Source organism: Mus caroli, chromosome 8, assembly GCF_900094665.2.
Source record: "Mus caroli chromosome 8, CAROLI_EIJ_v1.1, whole genome shotgun sequence".
Classification (NCBI taxonomy): domain Eukaryota; kingdom Metazoa; phylum Chordata; class Mammalia; order Rodentia; family Muridae; genus Mus; species Mus caroli.
The window spans coordinates 55,537,783-55,558,461 of NC_034577.1; the positions used below are offsets into that span (position 1 = coordinate 55,537,783).

The 20,679-nt window shown below is 34.7% G+C and overlaps 1 protein-coding gene across 4 annotated transcripts in view; it reads left to right on the top strand.

Annotated features, from left to right (window-relative positions):
• Positions 1-20,679, top strand: part of Spock3 (SPARC (osteonectin), cwcv and kazal like domains proteoglycan 3) — a 373,684-nt gene that overhangs the window by 163,318 nt on the left and 189,687 nt on the right. For all 4 annotated transcript variants that reach the window (XM_021169488.2, XM_021169486.2, XM_021169485.1 and 1 more), the window contains one exon: positions 17,326-17,440. In XM_021169488.2, the coding sequence (XP_021025147.1) occupies positions 17,326-17,440 (115 nt within the window). The remainder of the gene's footprint in view (positions 1-17,325; positions 17,441-20,679) is intronic.

Consider the following 20,679-nt stretch of genomic DNA (forward strand, 5'->3'; position numbering starts at 1 on the left):
TCCACCTGCCTCTGCCTCCCAAGTGCTGGGATTAAAGACATGCACCACCATTGTCCAGCGCAGTTACAATTTCTACTGGAAGATTCTATTGCTGTCTGTAGATCTGCAATACTTGAATCCTGGGTCTTTCCCCATAAAGATATAATCAAAATGTGCCTTACCCTAATTACAAGACAATGGTTTAATTTTTTATGTGATGCATACTGACTTACATAAACATGAGAAAGCCAATGAGTTTAAAAACAGAGATCAAGTAAAACAGATCACGAGACTGATATTTAAGAAGAGCAAATCATAATTTAACAAATCACATATAAATATATGCACATTGCACTTCACTGAACAAAATAGTAACTGAAATTTAACTGTTGCTTTAAACATACATTTTGAAAGAACATAATGACTGCAACATAGCAGTTTTGCAATAGAAGTGTGAATACCCACAATGGCCATCCCTCAAAAGCTAAGGAAGTCACATTACTATTAGTTAAAAGAGTTATCTACCTCCTGAAAACCATCATGAATTATTACCTTCTAGAAACTCAACACATGGAACTATCAATAGACCTTAGATAAACACAAGAACATTGAGAAGTTAACAAGAAAATGGAAAAAGAAGACTCAAAAAATGGAATAAAATTTAACTTAGCTCCCTTGGAAGTATTATGTAATAAAATAATGATACAATTTCTGGAGAGTGGTGGGAAGACATTGAAAGTGATGGGCTTATGTAATAAGGAAATTTCATCTATTCTGTCTGAAGGTGTAGGTGAAACGTTTCCCTGAAGAATGACACTTCAAAAATATGTCAAGAATAATTAAGAAGTTATTAAATGAACATTAAAGAAAGGCTTTGGAAAGTCAACAATTTGACTTGAGATTTCAGGAGAAACTTGTGTGATGCAAAGCTGGAAGACGCTGCATCAACCCAACCACAATCTTCTCAGATCATTTTCAACTCATCTATCAATATCAAATCGTGCAAAGGTGTTTTCAACTTATATGTAGATGCAAGAAAACTGCAGTGAAAAACTCAAACGCAAAAAAAAAAAAAAAAGAAAGATGTACTTTTCACTAGAAGTTACAAACTTTTACATACAAAAATAATTAAAATGTTGCACACAAATGAATTCAAATTGGAAAGCCTATTGTTGTACGGTCACTTCACTAGTTTCTTATTGGAAGTATTTGTGTTTAAGTTTTTCTTTTCTCTCTAAAAATGGAAAATTATTATTTCAGAAGTTAATAATTCTTTTACTACTGTCAAAGAATGTCTTTCGCGGGTTGGGCCTAACATCAGGATGTTTCAGTTATAGTTTATAGATGCTTACTTAGCAAAGGAAATCTGTTCAACATTTGTTTTAGCTCAAGAGTAACTTCTAGTTAGATGGGAAAACTGTACAATCTTTTTGTTCCCTTTAAGACTCCCTGTTATATATGGTGGCCCTTAACTTTAATCTTAGCCCTCGAGAGTAAAGCAGAAGAACCAGGATTTAAATCCAGATTTGTACTCATACTAAGTTCAATATTAGCCTACACTATATGAGACACTGTCTCAAAACAAAACAAAAACATCAAAAATCATTAATATATTGTATAGGGGTCCAGTGACTATATCCAAATCTTTGATTTGAATGTATTCTTGTAACACTGAAATTATTAGATCAAATAATCCCATAATTTTACCCCTGTCTGGTTTAGCAGCTGTACTGACATCTTGACAAGAGATTCCACATGTATTCAAATCAAACAGTAGCTGAACTTTTCTGTTTGATTATAAATAATATGAGGCAAATGGAAATAACTAAACAGTTTTAAAACAGATTATATTTTATAAAAGTAATTGGCACATTTTTGAGCACACTGTTTGATAAGAAGGCTTCAGTAAGTTAGTAATGATATTGCCATGCCTTCCCTTCTCATAACTTGACTGAAAATGATTTAATCTTTACATGTGCATGCGCATGTGCGTGTGTGTGTGCGTGTGTGTGTGCTGCATGCACATTTTAAATCTGTGTTAAAAGGCTCTTACATGAAACTCTCCAGAGGCAATATCTATTTTATAAATAAGGCCATAAACACACTGAACTTTTGTTTTTTTACTGTTTAAGACTCTGCTAGTTACAATCAAATAACCACAGGATACCACAATTCGCTGAGACATTTTTGAATACTTAAAGGGAATATTTTATAGCTTAGATCAAGAGTAATCATTTGGAAAATGCCTTGATTATCTAATTAAATTGATCACTTGGTGGCCAAAGAGTGGTCAGTGTCAACTAAAATTGAAGTGTTACCAGGTTGTAGGAAAAAAAAAAAAGTTTAGAGCTAGAGAGATGACTCAGTGGTTCCCAGCACCCACATTAGGTGTCTTATTTCCTTCTGCAAATTCTCTTCCAGATGATTCAATGCCATCTTTGACTTCTGTAGGAAAGCATTGCCAAACATGCAAGCATCATCATACAAATGCTTATATAGATATAAAATAAAAACAAAGTAAAACTTTAAACAAGTAAAACAGAGTTAAAGTATAGTGGAACAAGAAATATATATGGTATTAGAGAGATATGTACAGGTTTCTTCCTCTAGTCTTCTTTTTCAAGTTTTCTTTTGAGATACTTTTGTTAATTCTTTGAGAATTCCATGCAATATATTTTGATTGCATTCACCTTGACTCATCCTCCCATTTTTTCCCAGATCTAAACCCTCCTCCCTACCCCAAAACTTTCTGGTTTTTTATCATTATTTATTAACTTATTTATTTGTTTATTTTTAAGTAAACATCAGGCAACAGACTTCCAGGGCTTCTGTTTCGGGAAATTTTCTTGCCCCATCTTCTGCAATGTTTCCTGAGCCTTAGGCATAGGGGTTTATGTATATTTTAATTGAAAATGAAAAAAAAAAAAAAACAAGAAAATGAACACCCATTACTAGGTGGATCTCTGTATTCTGACCTAAGTTGTTTTATGTTATGATCTCTGCCTACCGCAAAAGAAAGCTTCTTAGGATGGTGTGAGAATTCTATTTACGTATTTATTTGTGGATGTAGTGAAGAATATTTAGAATGCAGTTGAAAATGATGGGGTTTTCATTCATGTTCCGTGGCCATGTATATATATATATGTAGTTTTGAGTAAACGTTAGATAATATAGTTTCCCATGCTCTTTTCAAACAATCTTGTAGTTATTTATACCCCATACTCCCTTCTCCCTGTGTAACGTCCTCTCTTGTTCCTTCCTCCCCATTTATGTTTTTCCATCATTTGTTAGTAACCGTGGTCATCCAGTCTCAGCTTTCAGAGTTTCTACTCCTTCAGCTCTAGAATATTTTTATGGTGCATGACCTCAGTCTTGGAAATGGATGGATTAACATTCTCTGTTTGACTGATAAGCACAGTTCCAGGTGTGAGAAGCAGAGGAGTAAGAGAGGGCACCAGAAAATACAAGATAAGGATAAAATACTCTGACTTATTCCATAGGGTAGAAAGTTAAGAGTCTAATTTATCCATTCAAATTCTAAAGGAACATTTTTGCTTGTATTTTTTATTTATATTCACCTTACAGATATTTTAAGATTTATTATCAAAAGGGTAATTGTTCTGTTTCAATGCACCCTCAAGACCTCTTATTAATAATTTAATATAACTTATTGAAAAAAATCAAAATTTATTCAATTTGTATGAACTTCATATATTATTTAATTCTGACCCTTTTCTATATTTTATACTATTGTTTCCTGAAAGAAAATAAAATGAACCTGGAAATTATTTTGACTGTTAGAAATAGTATTGATAGATATTTATGAACTCTGTCACATCACATCACACACACACACACACACACGTATGTGGGTGTATGTCTTTATATAAATAGAAAGAGAGACACACAGCCAGATAGATGCTTAGTGATCCTCCTCTTTAATTAGTATCCTGAATGCTTGGACTATAGTCATACAGATACAGCCATACTCATATGAATTCTTGATTTTTCTGTTATCACTCTCAGGAAGTAGATGCTCTAAAGTGATCATTAAAGACAATTTAATAGTGATTGTGGAAAGGTTTTTAATAGAGTTACAGAATCCAAAATTAAATAAAATACCAGAGGTCTTTGATAGAGATATATTTCATTTCTTGGGATTTAACAGATAATGACTCTATCAAAACTTGAAATGATCAGAGAAATACTTTCTAATAGCAATGCATGGAATCATACAAAGAATAGTGGGAGGCAGCAAAGCAAAGAAATGCATACTTTAACTGTAGCTACTGTTCAACAGGCTCTTTAGAGGATGAGAATTCCAAGATTATAGATATTAAATATGACAGTCTTACAGCATTAAGCAGGTGTAGCCCATAAAAGATGAGTTAGGTTTGCTGTCAGAGAATGTATAGGCCAGTACTATTTTTTCCCTCAGCATATAACCTCACTGTAACTTTCCTGTTATCCTCAAGTTATAGAATATATGAAACCCTGTCCCTTCCATGTCTCACTATGAGGGAATGCTGTTTTTTTTTTTTTTCCATAGTCTTTATAGAATCAAAAATGTAAGAGTGGTGTACAACTTCTGTGTTACATTTGGAGGCAGCAGGAGAAGGAAGGGGACTTAGACTCCAGGGAAATAAAGATGATAAAGTTTTCACTTGTTTCACAAAGGCTGAGTTATCAGCTCCTTCTTACCAGTGTTCTCTCTTATCTCCCCCCATTAATCTTTGACAGAAACATTCAGAAAGTTGACTTTTATTTTTCTTTTTAAAAATCCAAAGTACTTACTCCTATCTTTTTTTTTAAAAGATTTTATTTATTTATTTATTTATTTATTTATTTATTTATTTATTTATTATATGTAAGTACACTGTCACTGTCTTCAGACACTCCAGAAGAGGGAGTCAGATTTCATTACAGATGGTTGTGAGCCACCATGTGGTTGCTGGGATTTGAACTCTGGACCTTTGGAAGAGTAGTCGGGTGCTCTTACCCACTGAGCCATCTCACCAGCCCCCCTGACTCCTATCTTAAATTGCATAGATATAAGCCATTGTAGTCATGATAAAGAAATGACTTACTCTATTAGATATAAGAGTACTAGAAAGCATCCAAGAGAGTCTCCTTTTCTTCTGGTGTAGATATTCCAGTCAGGGATAAGGATTTTCCAAAGTCCATTCCAGTTAACTGGAGAGGATTCACTTTGAGCTCCTGGGGACCAAATGTTCTTTCTAAAGAACTGTGCTTTATTGAGCCTAGAGCTATGACTTTAACTCTTGGGGGGATAAATGTTATCCAGATAAACATTATGAAAGAAAGCCTTTTAGACAACATGACAGAATGTAAATCCATTTAGTCAAGACAAATATTTATATTAGGGTCTCTATAGATGCAGCTACAGTCATTGTGTATATATAGTTTTGGAACAATAGCTGCAAAGGCTCCTGAAGAATCTTTATGAATTGTACAGGCCACTTAAAGTATTCATTAACTTTTAAATTTGACTTGTATGTGTGTTTTACCCATATCAATATGATATATACATTGCATCTTTGCAGGGCCACAAAGTTCCTGCATATTTCACTATATTGTTTTTAATTAAAGTTATTAATATTCACTATTAAATATGGTTGCTTTCAAGCGATTATTTTGCTGGACACAATATTTTTCATGTTTCAGTTATAAAACTTGAAAAATTTGATGAATTTACTTTTTAACTAATTTTTTGAGAATTTCAAAAATAAATAATATGGTTACATAGGTTTCATCCCTTTCATCTTTCCTTTTCCACGTAGATCCAGGAATTCTATAATTGACACTGCACATACACTCCATCTGTTTGTGTTTAAGGCTGACCATGTGGAATTGAATAAACGTTCATGATAATTATTTCTGGATAAAATTAATTCACCCTCTTTTAAAAGCCATTGGTTGCCTGTGACTATTTATATATGGTGGCACTTTGTGAAATTTCTTCCATCCACATTGGCATGTTGATTGCTGTAATCATTATGCAGCTTTTGTATGTTTGTTTTGTTTTGTTGTTGTTTTTTTGGTTTTTTTTTTCCTTTGATATATTTTCTTTGTTTTTTTTGAGAGACTTGTTTCTCTGTGTTACATTTCTGACTGTCATGGAACCTGCTTTGTAGACCATGCTGGCCTCAGAGTCATACTAGTCTGCCTGCACCTGCCTAATACATCCAGGGATTAAGGGCCTGAGTCCCCACTGTCTAGATCATAGCTCAACTTCTAATTGTTTTAATTTTTCAATAATTTTTAATTTTTAACATAATACTTACCTTTTCTGTGATTGAGTGACCTGGGTTGTCTATGTTTTCTTCCATCCCTAACAGTAGTCTTCTATGAGACTCATTCTGCTTGTGAGGCTTTCGATTGACATTTATTAGCCTCACTAACTCTCATTTCTTGTTTAACTCAGTTTGGGTTTCCTTTAGTAGTCTTTCTCTTCATTGAATTCTGTTATGCTACCCTGAGTTAGTTGTTCTAATCATTTTATTCAGATTTTAGGTTTTCTTGTATTTCAATTAATTTATTCCTATTCTCCATTTTTATTTATGTGTTTACTTGGATCCCATTTGAATGATCTGAATTTGTTTAGTAGTTTTAGAATTATTCTGTTGCGTTATATGTGTTGAATATCATCTAAGTTATTTTTCTTAGTAAATGTAACCATGAAGCTGGGATTCTCTGGGGGAACGATACTGTCTTGGCTTATCTTACTGTTTGTGTTTCTGTGACAGAAGGTGGGCATGTGGATTTAAGAGGTTTATCCATTGAAATGTCATGCTACCATACCATCCTTATATAGGATTGTGGAATGGTTGTCTGAGGGGAGAAAAAGTGATGAGCCAATTCTGAGGAACCATGGTGTAGTGTAAGGGAGGGTTAACATAAAAAAAAAAAAATCCAGGGTCATGAAGTCATTATGATATGTAGGTTGGGACTTGAGGAGAAATGGGTGAGGTAGCCGAGTAGAGGGTAAGTTACTTACACATATAAGGGCAGATGTTTCACATGGGGAAACCATGGCAGGCAAGACTGGAGGCAGAATGGTTATCATAGGCACATAAGAGTTGTGGGTGGGAAAAAACTTAGGAGGGTGGAATGACTGAAAGACCATTCTTGTTGGCTGAGATATGTGGAATTAAAAGAGGAGTAGGTTAGGAACCACATGGGGCAGGATTACTCACCAGCTTGTGCTCAAGAGACCTCATGTGGCAATAGTCCCATGTTTTATTTTTGGCTGAGTTTTCTGCTTCACAGAGTATTGGATGAGAGAAAGTTATTAATATTCACATGTTGTAAAAACATTTTTAAACTATTCTTTGAAACAAATGACTATACCTTTTCACTGAGATATCAGTTTTGTAAAATGATCATGCAATTATTTTGAATATATAACTTTATATATTTTATTATGTGAAGATAGGTTTAATAAGAACAGTTACATCAAGATAAATACACTTTCTACAACTGCCCTCATATACCACTCATCCTTTTTTTATCTTCCAATGTATACATGAGGGGTGTGTGTGTGTGTGTGTGTGTGTGTGTGTGTGCATGTGTGTGTATGTAAACTAATATTAGCAGTATTTGATGAACTCCAATTACACAACAGATTCTTATCCTTTGATAATTAGCTTTTGAGTTTGTTTAGAAAGATTTCCTGTGACATTGGTTGGTTTTCATTGTAAGGAGGCCAAAAATCATGAACCAAATCCAAATCTTCAATAAGCAGTTTTATTTAGAAAAGTGTTTAGAGCCAAAGGATGTTCTTTCATGGAAGTGAAGTCTGAGGAAGGCAGAATATTAATCAAACTTGGCTAGAGGTCCTATAGTAGGGAGCTGGAACAGTTGCATGGCCTAAAATAATAGATGGAGTAGAAGCATAATAGCTACCAATGATGTCATAAATCTTAGTAGCCAAATATAGTACTCTCTACATGTCTGCAAATAGCTTCAGCCCTTATCACATGCTCATGCACTGTGAAATAAACATCTTTTCTTCATGAAAGAAATCTTTATGTTTTCAAGGTACTGTCTCAGTTAATTAAACAACAAAGAGTTTATAATCTCTTACTTTATAATGTAGATAGCTAAGTTTCTTGATATATGGTTAGAAATACTAAGCACTGAACTGAGAGGTATATTTAATTCTAATCAGCCACCTCTAGGATTGTTGTATTAGATCAAATTTTTTATAATGCTTCCCTTCGAAGCAATGTTTTTATAGTAACACACAATTGGAATATTCAATTTAACTATGCAAGTAAATCTACATGCTTGTAATAAAAATATGTCAATATTTTCTGTACTGAATAATAGAGTACTATGTAGACCAATGAAAATTATAGATTTCCACTGATAATAAGTTTAGCTGGAAGGAATCTATTTTATAAAAGAAATTCTATTAGTATTTATCATATTACCTTTTTGGAAGATTATGTGTTATATCAATAAAGAATAATGTAGAATTAAATGCAATGATACAGTAGCATCTCCATCAATCCTCAATACAAGTAGAACATCATTAGAATGAATTTCTGGTTTATAATAACATATGGATTCTTAAGGAACAGATGCAGAAATATAGCTAATAAATTATATATCTTCAATTTTATCGGAAAAACATTATTTAAATGATAATATTTTTATTTACATTTCTCTTCAAGCAATGCAGAATTGGCTAACAGTATTGATTGCTGTGACCAGCATGGCCACATGAAATTAAAATGACAGGGGCCACAAGGACAAAAGAAATGACAGACACACATACAAAAAAGCTGGACACAGTTGGACCCCTCCCTTCCTGATGGATCAGTAGCACAAGAACACTGCATAACACTGCATTTGTATTTTGTACAGCTTAAGGAGAAAATAAATGTGTTAGTTTCTGTGGGGCATCACTTCAAGGAGCAGGCTCAGGCTGGAGCCATACAATGAAGGAGGAGAAAACTGTGCTGATCCTTTTCTCATACACTGTTAATATCCGTGCTAAGGTCAGGAGAAAGCCTTCCTATTCCCTCAGGCACTTCCTCAGTTTATTATACCAACATGAGCTAATGATTTTGCATGTGTGGTTTCCATGTTTCAGGATGTTTCCTTTCACTTGCACTCTCTCTTCCGGTCTACTGATGAATTATGGTTTTTTCAGTATTTTTTCAGTATTTTTAAAGAGGTTAAAGGTTAAGATTCTTCTTCTTTCAGTGATTATTAATTGTTTAGATATACAGTAACAAAGTAACCATGGTAAGTAGCTCTTCTGATTACAAGATTTTCCATATATTATACACTAATAAATAATTAACAGAAAATCATTTTTATTTTTCTTTATACTAAGGTAGCTAATAACATGGTATTGATTCTATTATTCCACCATTACTTCTTGCTTTTTACAGTTTCTTGTTTATGTTTGCATTTTTCATTTTTTTTCTTTTTCTTTCTTTCTATTTTTTTGTTTTTGTTTTTGTTTTTCTGAGACAGGGTTTCTCTGTGCAACCCTGGCTGTCCTGGAACTCACTCTGTCCAGGATGGCCTTGAAATCAGAAATTCACCTGCCTCAGCCTCCCAAGTGCTGGGATTAAAGGCATGTGCCACCATGCCCGGCCATGTTTGCATTTCTTACTGTTGATTGAAATGTCTGTAGTTCATTCCATAAATGAAAATAGGAAAAAATAAATCCCTTGGGGATATATTTTCTGTTACAAATTTCTGTTTTCACTACTCTAAAAAGGGTAATTTCCCTACAGCTGTACTTCTATTTTAATTATTGTTTTTTTAATTTCTGAAATAAAGATAAAATTATAGGGTTTTTAAGCCATCAATTGCTACTAACTACCAGGTCTGCACCCAGTGTTTGGTTGCGATCAACACAATTATTTTATCTATATTGTTTTCAATTTCCACATGTGTATTTTGACAGTAAATTTATTTTTAATAATTTCCCCATAAATCAATGATGCATTTTTTGAAGACTAGTGTTGTTTATTAATATACTAACTGAATCTTAAAGTTCTTTGAAGAGTAAAAGTTCTATTTTATTATATTATGTAGATATTTTATTTTTATAATTATACATTTTATATCCTTAAGTAAATAAATTTAAAAATATAAATGTATTAATTTTAATTTACTACTACTACTATTATTAATGTATGATATTTTTTAGTTTCTTGATACCATATTTTTGTATTAGTTGGTGATATTTTTTTATTTTCTTGATACCATATTTTTGTATTAGTTGGTGGGTCTGTGGAACTTTAGGAAAAGGTCAATGAATATGACCAAAATAGATTTTTGGAACTTTCCAAAGAATGAGTAAAAGGGCTGGTGAGATGGCTCAGTGGGAAGAGCACCCGACTGCTCTTCTGAAGGTCCAGAGTTCAAATCCCAGCAACCACATGGTGGCTCACAACCATCCGTAAAGAGATCTGACTTCCTCTTCTGGAGTGTCTGAAGACAGCTACAGTGTACTTACATATAATCAATAAATAAATCTTTAAAAAAAATTAAAAAAAGAATGAGTAAAAATAAAACAAACACACAAAATAGGCTAAAGTTATATAATAATATTACATTCTCAAAATAAAGATTAAAAGAACTCAAAGTTTACACTATATACTTTTATGTTTCTTTACACTTTTATGTTATTTGATATTTGCATGCTCTCATAATCTATAGCCATTTTATACTGTCTCCCATAATCTACAGCCATTTTATACTGTCTTATGCCAATAAGCTAAATATTCAGTCTTCTCTCACTGAGGGAGAAAGCTGTAGAGAAAAAAATCAATGAGCGAGATATGCTTTATGTAAACATCTCTTATGTTTTTAGTGATTTATATAAATATTGAATTCATTCACATACTCTTGCTAACAAGAAATGAAAATATTCTACTATTACTTAATATACTTAATCTAATCTACTAAAATTAATCTGCCTAATTTTCCAATGCTTAAAAATGATTATTGTAATATATATGCATATATATATATATATATATATCCCAGAAATTACTATCTTGAAATGGTATCTTCATGAAGCTGTTTATGATCTATTATAGTTAAAAACTGAGGCATTTAAAAAAAAACTGTTTATTTTTAAACCTTTATGTTGGGTAATTTTAACACTATTTTTTTAAAGTAAGAAATAGCCATGCTATTAGATTAGCAATTCTACTGTTATTGCTAAGTTTCAAAAGTAAATATAGCTCAATTATTAAAATTTATCATTTCTCAATGTGTCTCACCTCTACAGCCTAAGGAATTTGTAATAACCCAAATTTAGTAACTAGAGGATTCTCCTTTTTTTTTTTTCCTTTTCAACATATGTTTATAAAAATTTGATTTTCCTGAGTGTTCCACGTTTTTAAATGTACTTATCTGTAGAAATGTCCTATCTCTCCTCCCTCCCCCCCCCCGTGTGTGTGTGTGTGTGTGTGTGTGTGTGTGTGTACGTACAGCTCATGCACTGGGGTCTAAAGCTATGGGTACCTGTGTACAAGGTTGCAGAAGTCAGAGGAGGTTATTGTGTATCTTCTTATATTCTTTCTTCCTTATTCCCTTTACACTTAGTCTCTCATTCAACTTGAAGCTTTCTGTTTATTTTGGTTGGAATGAGAACCAGTGAAATTATGTCTGTCAGATCTGAGTATGTCTGCCTCCCAAGGCTGGGTTACTAGTAAGTGTAAGCATGCCTGCTTTTTATGTGGCAGTTGTTGATCCAAACTCAAGTCTGCATATTTGTAAACAGTCTGATTCACTCCACTGATCGATTGCCTCAGTTCCTCAAGAGACCTTCATAAACTGAAATCATAAAGCAGTTATTAATGTTCTATTTCCATACTCTCATGCACTGTAGCCATTAGATATTTTCTAATGCCAATAATCATAATTATTAGCAGCCCTGACTTACTTCATAAGGAAGAAATCTATAGAGAATAAAAGCATCAATGAGCTAGATATGTTTGATATAAGCATGTTTCTTAAATGTTAGTTTTCTGTAGGAGTCTGACCTAGGTCCTCTGCATATGTTATGGCTGAGTTTAACTCAGTGTTGTGGTGGGACTCCTAAGAGTGGAAGTAGGGGCTATAACTGACTCTTTTGCATACTTTTCCTCCTGATGTGTTGCCTTGTCCAGTTTGATGGTATGTGCCTTGTAGGTCCATGAAAGCCACCTGGTCTCTGGTCCATCACAGGCTTGAAACCCCAGTGACCCTGCAGGGACTATAGGTATTTTGCCACACACATAGACACTAGACTCATGACATGAGGCTGCAGCCCTCTATAAATGTGTGGCCATCAGTCAGGTAAGGGCAATATAAGCCCCTCCACAGGTAGAGGACATCACCACACATTTAGCCACAAGGCTGATCTCCATTTCAATGAGATACTTGGAAGTCTGGAGGCTTAGCCAGTAAGCTCCCTGTCTTAGTCAGGGTTTCTATTCCTGCACAAACATCATGACCAAGAAGCAAGTTGGGGAGGAAAGGGTTTACTCGGGTTACATTTCCATACTGTTGTTCATCACCAAAGGAAGTCAGGACTGGAACTCAAGCAGGTCAGAAAGCAGGAGCTGATGCAGAGGCCATGGAGGGATGTTCCTTACTGGCTTGCCTCCTCTGGCTTACTCAGCCTGCTCTCTTATAGAACTCAAGATTACCAGCCCAGAGATGGTCCCACCCACAAGGGGCCTTTCCCCCTTGATCACTAATTGAGAAAATGCCTTATAGCTGGATCTCATGGAGGCATTTCCCCAACTGAAGCTCCTTTCTCTGTGATAACTCCAGCTGTGTAAAGTTGACACAAAACTAGCCAGTACACTCCCCTTCCCAGACACTCCTCTCAGCAAAAGGTATTTAACCTCAGGTCCTCCCTGCTGGAGGCTAGCACCTGTGGGAGGGGTCTTTTTTTTTCTTGTTGGTTCTTCTTGAGGCAAGGGAGGGGGAAGACCATAGGCAGAGAGTAAGACTTTGTCTTAGGAGAAATTTAGGATTGCTGTATAATAAAAGGTTTACTTATCTAAGTCTAAGTTACTATGCTGTTGGAGCTGACCTGTGTTCCTCTGAGACCAGAGACTAGAGTCTCAGGCACTTAGCACCTCATCCTAAAACAGCAGGAGATTAAGTAAAGGATTAATTGCTAGAGCCTTTTCCCTATTGTCCAGATGCCTCTTGCTTGTCAGGGAGGGTGAGGTTTGGAGCAATAAATTATTGAACCAGGAGAAGAGAATAACATTTGCAGAAGGAAAAACTTTTACATAAGTGAATATGCATAATCTCACATAAGTTCATATACAGATTCATACAGGCTCATTTATTCATTTATAAATTTTCATTCAAATCAAGTTGGGCCCAGCTTGCATGCATTTTCATAATTACATTGTTACACACACACACACACACACAAATGCATACATTCTCACAAATACATACTTACATACTTACATATTCATATGGAGCAAAAGACCAAGCACAGATGCAGAAGGAATTCACTCATTCTGGATGAAAAATGAGCTCCAGTTTTTAATACATAGAAAAAGAAAAAGCTTCTACCTTTTTAATGCTAAATGAATTAAACCCATGTTTGTAAGAAAAAGCTTTTTTTTTTTTTTTTTTTTTTTTTTTTTTTAAATAAGCCTAAGCCTGCCTTGTCCTTACCAAGTCAATGACTCTCCAACCTGTTGGACCCAGCCAGAGCCCTCCCTTCTTTTTCCCTTTGGCCCTGGGCTAGATACATCCTGCAGGCCCTCACTCCTTTCTCAGCTCTTCCATGGCTCCCAACTGCACCTGGGTGCTCAAGAGCCCAAGAACCATACAGCCCCAGCAACTGTGCAGGAACGGGGACCCTGGAAGGGTTCTATGTAGAATACAACAGTAATAATACAACCTTGAATCCCTGTGGCATAAACATGCTGTGGTAAAATATGATAGAAGAAAACGAAGTGTTGAGTTATCAAGAACAAAGAGAGTACGAGGAATACAATTCTGTCACCATGATAAGTATTTATGAACAAAGTCCAGTCAAGAAAAATGCCCCTGAAGAAGAAAATTTACCGCGGAACAATAGTCCTGAATGCCTAGCAATTGTGGTACAGATAAACTAAAGATGTCGTCAATCTGCTTTGCTTTAGTGGAACATATAAAATATCAGATTTTATTAGAAGATTCAGTGGATAATTGTTTGAGTGTAAAAGACTAAATCATAATTTCCTATAGACAAGTAATGAAAAACAAGTACAAATTATTCTTTGCAGTGCAAGAATTGCAGCTAACATTTTTTTAATATTTTTTTATTACGTATTTTCCTCAATTACATTTCCAATGCCTAGTCTCACAAGAGACTGCTATATCAGGGTCCTTTCAGCAAATCTTGCTAGTGTATTCAATGGTGTCATCGTTTGGAGGCTAATTATGGGATGGATCCCTGGATATGGCAGTCTCTAGATGGTCCATCCTTTTGTCTCAGCTCCAAACTTTGTCTCTGTAACTCCTTCCATGTGTGATTGTTTCCAATTCTAAAAAGGAGCAAAGTGTCCACACTTTGGTCTTCGTTCTTCTTCAGTTTCATGTGTTTTACAAATTGCCTCTTATATTTTGGGTATAGTAAGTTTCTCGGCTAATATCTACTTATCAGTGAGTAAATATCATTTGAGTTCTTTTGTGATTGTGTTACCTCACTCAGGATGATGCCCTCCAGGTCTAGGAATTTCATAAATTCATTCTTTTTAATTGCAGCTAACATTTTAATTTACTGAGTTCTCAATACTAGGAATTACTATTAAGGTGTGAGGTTTTATGGCTTTGTTATTGAAAATAGTTTTTCTCTTACAGTATATTTTTATCATGGTTTTATCACTGCTTCTATATGGTGCACCTCTACCTACCTACCCATTCCTGCCTCAGTGCCCTAGTATTCCTCTACACTGAGTTTTCAAGACTCCACAGGACCAAGGGCCTCTCTTCCCATCTATCCTCTGAGACATATGCAACTGGAGCCATGGGTCCCTCCATATATACTCTTTGGTTTGTGGTTTAATCCCTGGGAGCTTTGAGGGGTCTGGTTGGTTGATATTGTTGATCTTCCTATAGGGATGCAAACTCCTTTAGCTCCTTCAGTCCTTCCCCAACCCCCTCCATTGAGGTCCATGCTGAGTTTCCTGGTTGGCTGTGTGCATCTAAATTGGTCAGGCTTGGCCTAGTTTTTTTCATGGGATACACCCCCACCTACCTACCCACTCCTGCCTCAGTGCCCTAGCATTCCCCTACACTGAGTTATCAAGACTCCACATGACCAAGGGCCTCCCCTCCCTTCCTTCATAATTTATTTCTCTTAATTTTGACTTTCAATCAAATTGTATACTTGATGTCACATATTATTTATAAAAACTAGTACTCTGGCCTAACAACAAATCCAAAAACAATATCACAAATCATAGCCATCAATAATTACATGAAGTTGGGAGGAGACAAACAGAGCAAAATGAATAGGTAAAGGAGAAAGCTATTACTATGGCTATCTATTAGTGAGTACATGAACAAGAATAATATTTAGTGATATAAAAGCATGTAGTAGTAATTCTTGCTATATAATTTTAAACCTCTAAAATATTATACATCATACAATAATTCAGTCTCAAACTACCACACCAATGTTTCTTCCTTGAATATTTAATTCTGAGCCAAATGAATAATAGTCATTCAAATTAGAAGGCAATGGATAGGTGATTATTTAGTAACTTAAAATTGTTGAAGTATTAACCCCTTGTAAATACACTCTAAAATACTGATTATAAATTTTAAATATAAAATTTTGTTAATATCTTTATGTACAAATGTTTTAATAAAAGTTTTGTGTTAAAAAAATCATTACATCATGCATTTGTGTTGGAAGTCACATAGTGACAACCTGAAGTCATTGCTTGCAATGGTATGCAGAAACAAGCCATATGTGAAAAAGCAGCAGCCTATAAGGATATATATGATGCACCCAGACCATGCACCCTAATAGACCAGTTTTTGTGACACGATATAAACAATTACCTCTTGATACTTGATAATGGTATTTCTTTGAATGGCTGCAGGAGCTTGGGTAGTACAATCATAAAAGAAATGGATTAAGCACTGTTGTCCATTGGAATTCCAGGGCTACATAGTTGTAAGTCTATATTGTACAAAGCTGACTTTGTACAGAGCAGGTTAAAGCCCATAGTGCAGATTTTATTTAGTATCCAATAAATTACCAGTGGTACTGCCATCTTTACCTATAAAGATCTATATGCTTTTACTATAGCAGTCACCATCTATGTAATATAAACAATGTTGCTGTCAATATAAAATATAGTACTATGGCACCTCTTCTTATTTTTATCTTTATTAAACTGAAGAATAGTTTTAATCTTTTGATTTGTGCTTTTCTTGTTAACAGAAAATCCTGGAAAGGATCTGTGTCTGCAAAGACTTTAAATCTATACCAATGTGGGGAGGTTGAAATGTTTCAGGTCTAAAAGCTAGTTGCCTTAGGCTTGCTCAGTATCCTGAATAGCCATTCCATGGACATCTCTATGCCAGAACAAAGCTTTTGAAATCTATTAACTTGTGGCAACCACTAACTTTTACCAACCCAAAAATCCTAAGAAGTTCATCAGCAGATGGCATCTGAGACTATGGGAAAAACTTCTTGCTTCCTGCTTTTACCACCTCTCTGATATAAACAACGTTTTTTGTTTTTTTTGTCTTTTGTTTTTTCCTGATTATACTTGTTCTGTAAAATTATAAAACTTCATGAAACTGCTTCCATGTTGTAACATGGTATTTATGATAACCTTTTTTTTTTTTTTTTTTTTTTAATGTTCTCAGGTCATGATCCCTCAAAATGACTCCAGAAAAAAAAACTATTCTTGATTCCCTTCCTCATGAGAGTAGTAGTTTGGGATTGACTTTCTTATATACTTTCCAAATATGGTACCTTATGAATTTTTATTTCTGAGTAGAATAAGTGAGACAGAACTAAGCTGTGATCCTGAGTTACAAGGTTAAAAGAAGACACAACTACCTGTAGAATAAAAATATCAGAATATCTCATAGACAAATATAGTAAAATTCCATGACCGTGCTTATGAGGAATAAGACAATAGGAGGTGGTGGGTGTGCATATGATCAAAATATATCATTTATATGCATAAACTTGTCAAAGTTGAGAAAACATACCACAACATAATGGAACAAACTTTTATAGTCTAAATGTTTGATGAGATTTTGTGTCTCCCTTTACAGAATAATGAAAATTATCTTTCTTCATTTTCCCACTCTTCTCTGTAGCTTTAGATCCTGCTAAGGACCCTTGCTTAAAGACGAAATGCAGCCGCCACAAAGTTTGCATCACGCAGGATGCTCAGACTGCACTGTGTATCAGTCACCGGAGGCTCACACACAGGTAAACACTCTGTAATTAAATTTTACTAATAGAGCAGTTTTATTTAACATGTTATAAATAATTACCAATATCTGTTAATACTTGATAAAGGTATTTGTTTCAATGGCTCCAGAAGTGTTGGTATATAGTTATGATAGAAAGGGATTAAGCATTCTTGTCCATTGGAGTTACTAGAGACTACATAGTTTTAAGTGTATTATACAAAGCTGACTTTGTACAGGTATATTTAAAGAATTTTATCTGATTAATTATGCTTTTTTCAAATTTAAACAGTAGTTGCAATCTGCGTACCCATGTAAGTGATTTGCAGTGAAACCTCTGAATTGGAGCACTCTGTGAATAGAAAGATATTTTACCAGGGTGTGGGAAAGGAAGACAAACTGCTAGATATCTTGGAGAATAGAGACGAGTAACTGGGAGGAAAAGCCTTGACAGTCTTTTGGTAAGGTAGCAGTGTGAGGGGACAAGGAGCCAGAAAAGCCGGGAGTGGGGGTACAGTAGAGACTTTATTCTATTGTAGGATATGTGGATTAATTGGGAACCAAGACCCCTTGAACTAATATAGTTGACCATTGGGAGTGCATAATGTAAGTAGTTGCTTCCCAGCAAAAAAATAATTAATTAATTAATTAATTAATTTAAAAAAAAACTGTCTTAAAAGATACCTATGGAATGTGCAGGTTAGGTTTAGCCTCTGGTTTAGTTCTTCCTGGTTTAGCCTCAACTGTCATTTAGGCCATTGTCATCAACACTATCTTTTTTGTACCTAACTTCCACAACTTATTCTTGCTTATAGATATATCTATATATCTATATATCTATCTATACTTATACCTATACCTATACCTATACCTATACCTATACCTATACCTATACCTATATCTATATCTATATCTATATCTATACCTCTATCTATCTATTTATCTATCTATCTATCTATAAATTGGTTTGTGATTGTTTATGATAAATGCTTAAAATCATAATTTGGAGATTTTGGGCAATATTAAAGAACCTTTTCTTTAGGAATCATTCCTACAGGAGGTGTCCTAGCTGCCATACCCTCAAGCAGTCAAATATTCCTTGACACTGACTGGGTTATAAACATCATGTTATCACAAGTCCCATTGCCCCTGTATAGTTGGTTCTACTTTGAGAAGAGTCATTCATTTACACATAGCCTGTGCAACATAACACCAAGATTTAAAAACTGGCAGTCGACACAATCCCAGTGGAACCAACCAATGGAAAGAAGTGATGTATTATCCTTATTACATTCAGGGAATCCTATTTATACCTTTCTTTGTAAAAGTGGATTAATTTACATATTGATTTTAAATAAAAATAACAAGGGAACATTGCTGCTAGCATAGTTTCAAAAGAAAATTGAAATGTTTGGTTTAGTAGACCTGCATACAAAAATATTAAAGACACAGACATCTCACTCTAGATTCTTCAGATATGAGGAATAGAATCATAAATTTTATATCTGCCAAGGGTAGAAGGCAGAATTTATATCCAATGTGTACTACTTAATAAGACCCTATCTAGACTAAAACATAAAACAATGACTAGATCCAGAGGTTACTGGTAAGGTAGAGTAGGTAGGGTATGTACCTAGCCACCATGAAAACTAAGATATGGAGAAAATGAATATTAAGGAATAAAAATGAATTTATATATATATATATATATATATATATATATATATATGTGTGTGTGTGTGTATGTATATACACGAACATGCATATATATATATATATATATACAAACATGAACATTGCTTAAGCAAAAATATTTGCTTTTTGATGGATACACACATACACACACACACACACATATATATAATTTTTGTGTGTGTGTGTGTAATGCCTCCTTTTATACTCTGATTGGATTAGAAATTCTATCATATGATGCCAGTTTTATGGTACTAAATAGTTAGATGCAAGACAGATGGGAAAAAAAATCTGAAAACTTCATGGTTTTGAGATATATTTATGTTATGTTGATACAGTGACTGCAGACCTTAAAGAGTAGCATTTAATTTTTTTAAATCACAGGTTATGATATTAGTGTTCTAGAAAAATTCACAAAATGACAGACCAGAGTTGCCAGTGTCAATTATCTTTAGTCATGACTATCTTTTGTAAATAAAGCAGTGGATATTCTGTAGTCTAGACATTTTGTTATTCACCTATTTTCCTAGGATCCTAAAGGTTTCTGAATTTTCTAAAGCTTTTACCCTTAATCTTCATAGTTTTAAACAGTGTTATTTCATGTGTGAAATGTGGAGTAAAGAGTTTGACTTGAACAATAAGTAAGCAAATGGTGTCAAATTGCTTTCAAATGAGATTCATCACCTATGTTGCAGAGCTTGGACCAAATCATTTATTTATAAGCAAGAATTACGGCTAGAGAGACTTTTAAGTAGTTAGGAGAGTTTTCTGCTCTGTTAGTGAAACCAGGTATTGTTCTCAATGGCTACATGGGACAGCTGCTACTGGTAACTGCATTGCAAGGGGTTTTGATGCCCCTTTCTGGCCTGTGTAGACACTGAATCCACATGGTGTATGTATAAATAATCAGGTTCTCAAATCTACACATTATATTAAAATAAGAGTAATGAATGACTTATTTCTTTTTTGGGGGGGGCGGGGGGAAGAAAGGGTTTATTTAGCTTGCACTTCCACATTGCTGTTCACCAAAGAAGTCAGGACAGGAACTCACACAGGGCAAGAACTTGGATCAGGAGCTGATGCAGAGGCCATAGAGGGGTGCTCCTTACTGGCTTGCTTCCCCTAGCTTCCTCGGCTTTCTTTCTTTTTTTTTTTCCCCTTTTTTAAAAATAATTTTATTAGGTATTTTCCTCACTTACATTTCCAATGCTATCCCAAAAGTCCCCCATACCATCCCCCCCCACTCCCCTACCCACACAGTCCCACTTTTTGGCCCTGGCATTCCCCTATACTGGGGCATATAAAGTTTGCATGTCCAGTGGGCTTCTCTTTCCAGTGATGGCCGATTAGGCCATCTTTTGATACATATGCAGCTAGAGTCAAGAGCTCTGGGGTACTGGTTAGTTCATAATGTTGTTGTACCTATAGGGTTGCAGATCCCTTTAGCTCATTGGATACTTTCTCTAGGTCCTCCATTGGGGGCCCTGTGATCCATCCAATAGCTGACTGTGAGCATCCACTTCTGTGTTTGCTAGGCCCCGGCCTAGTCTCACAAGAGACAGCTAT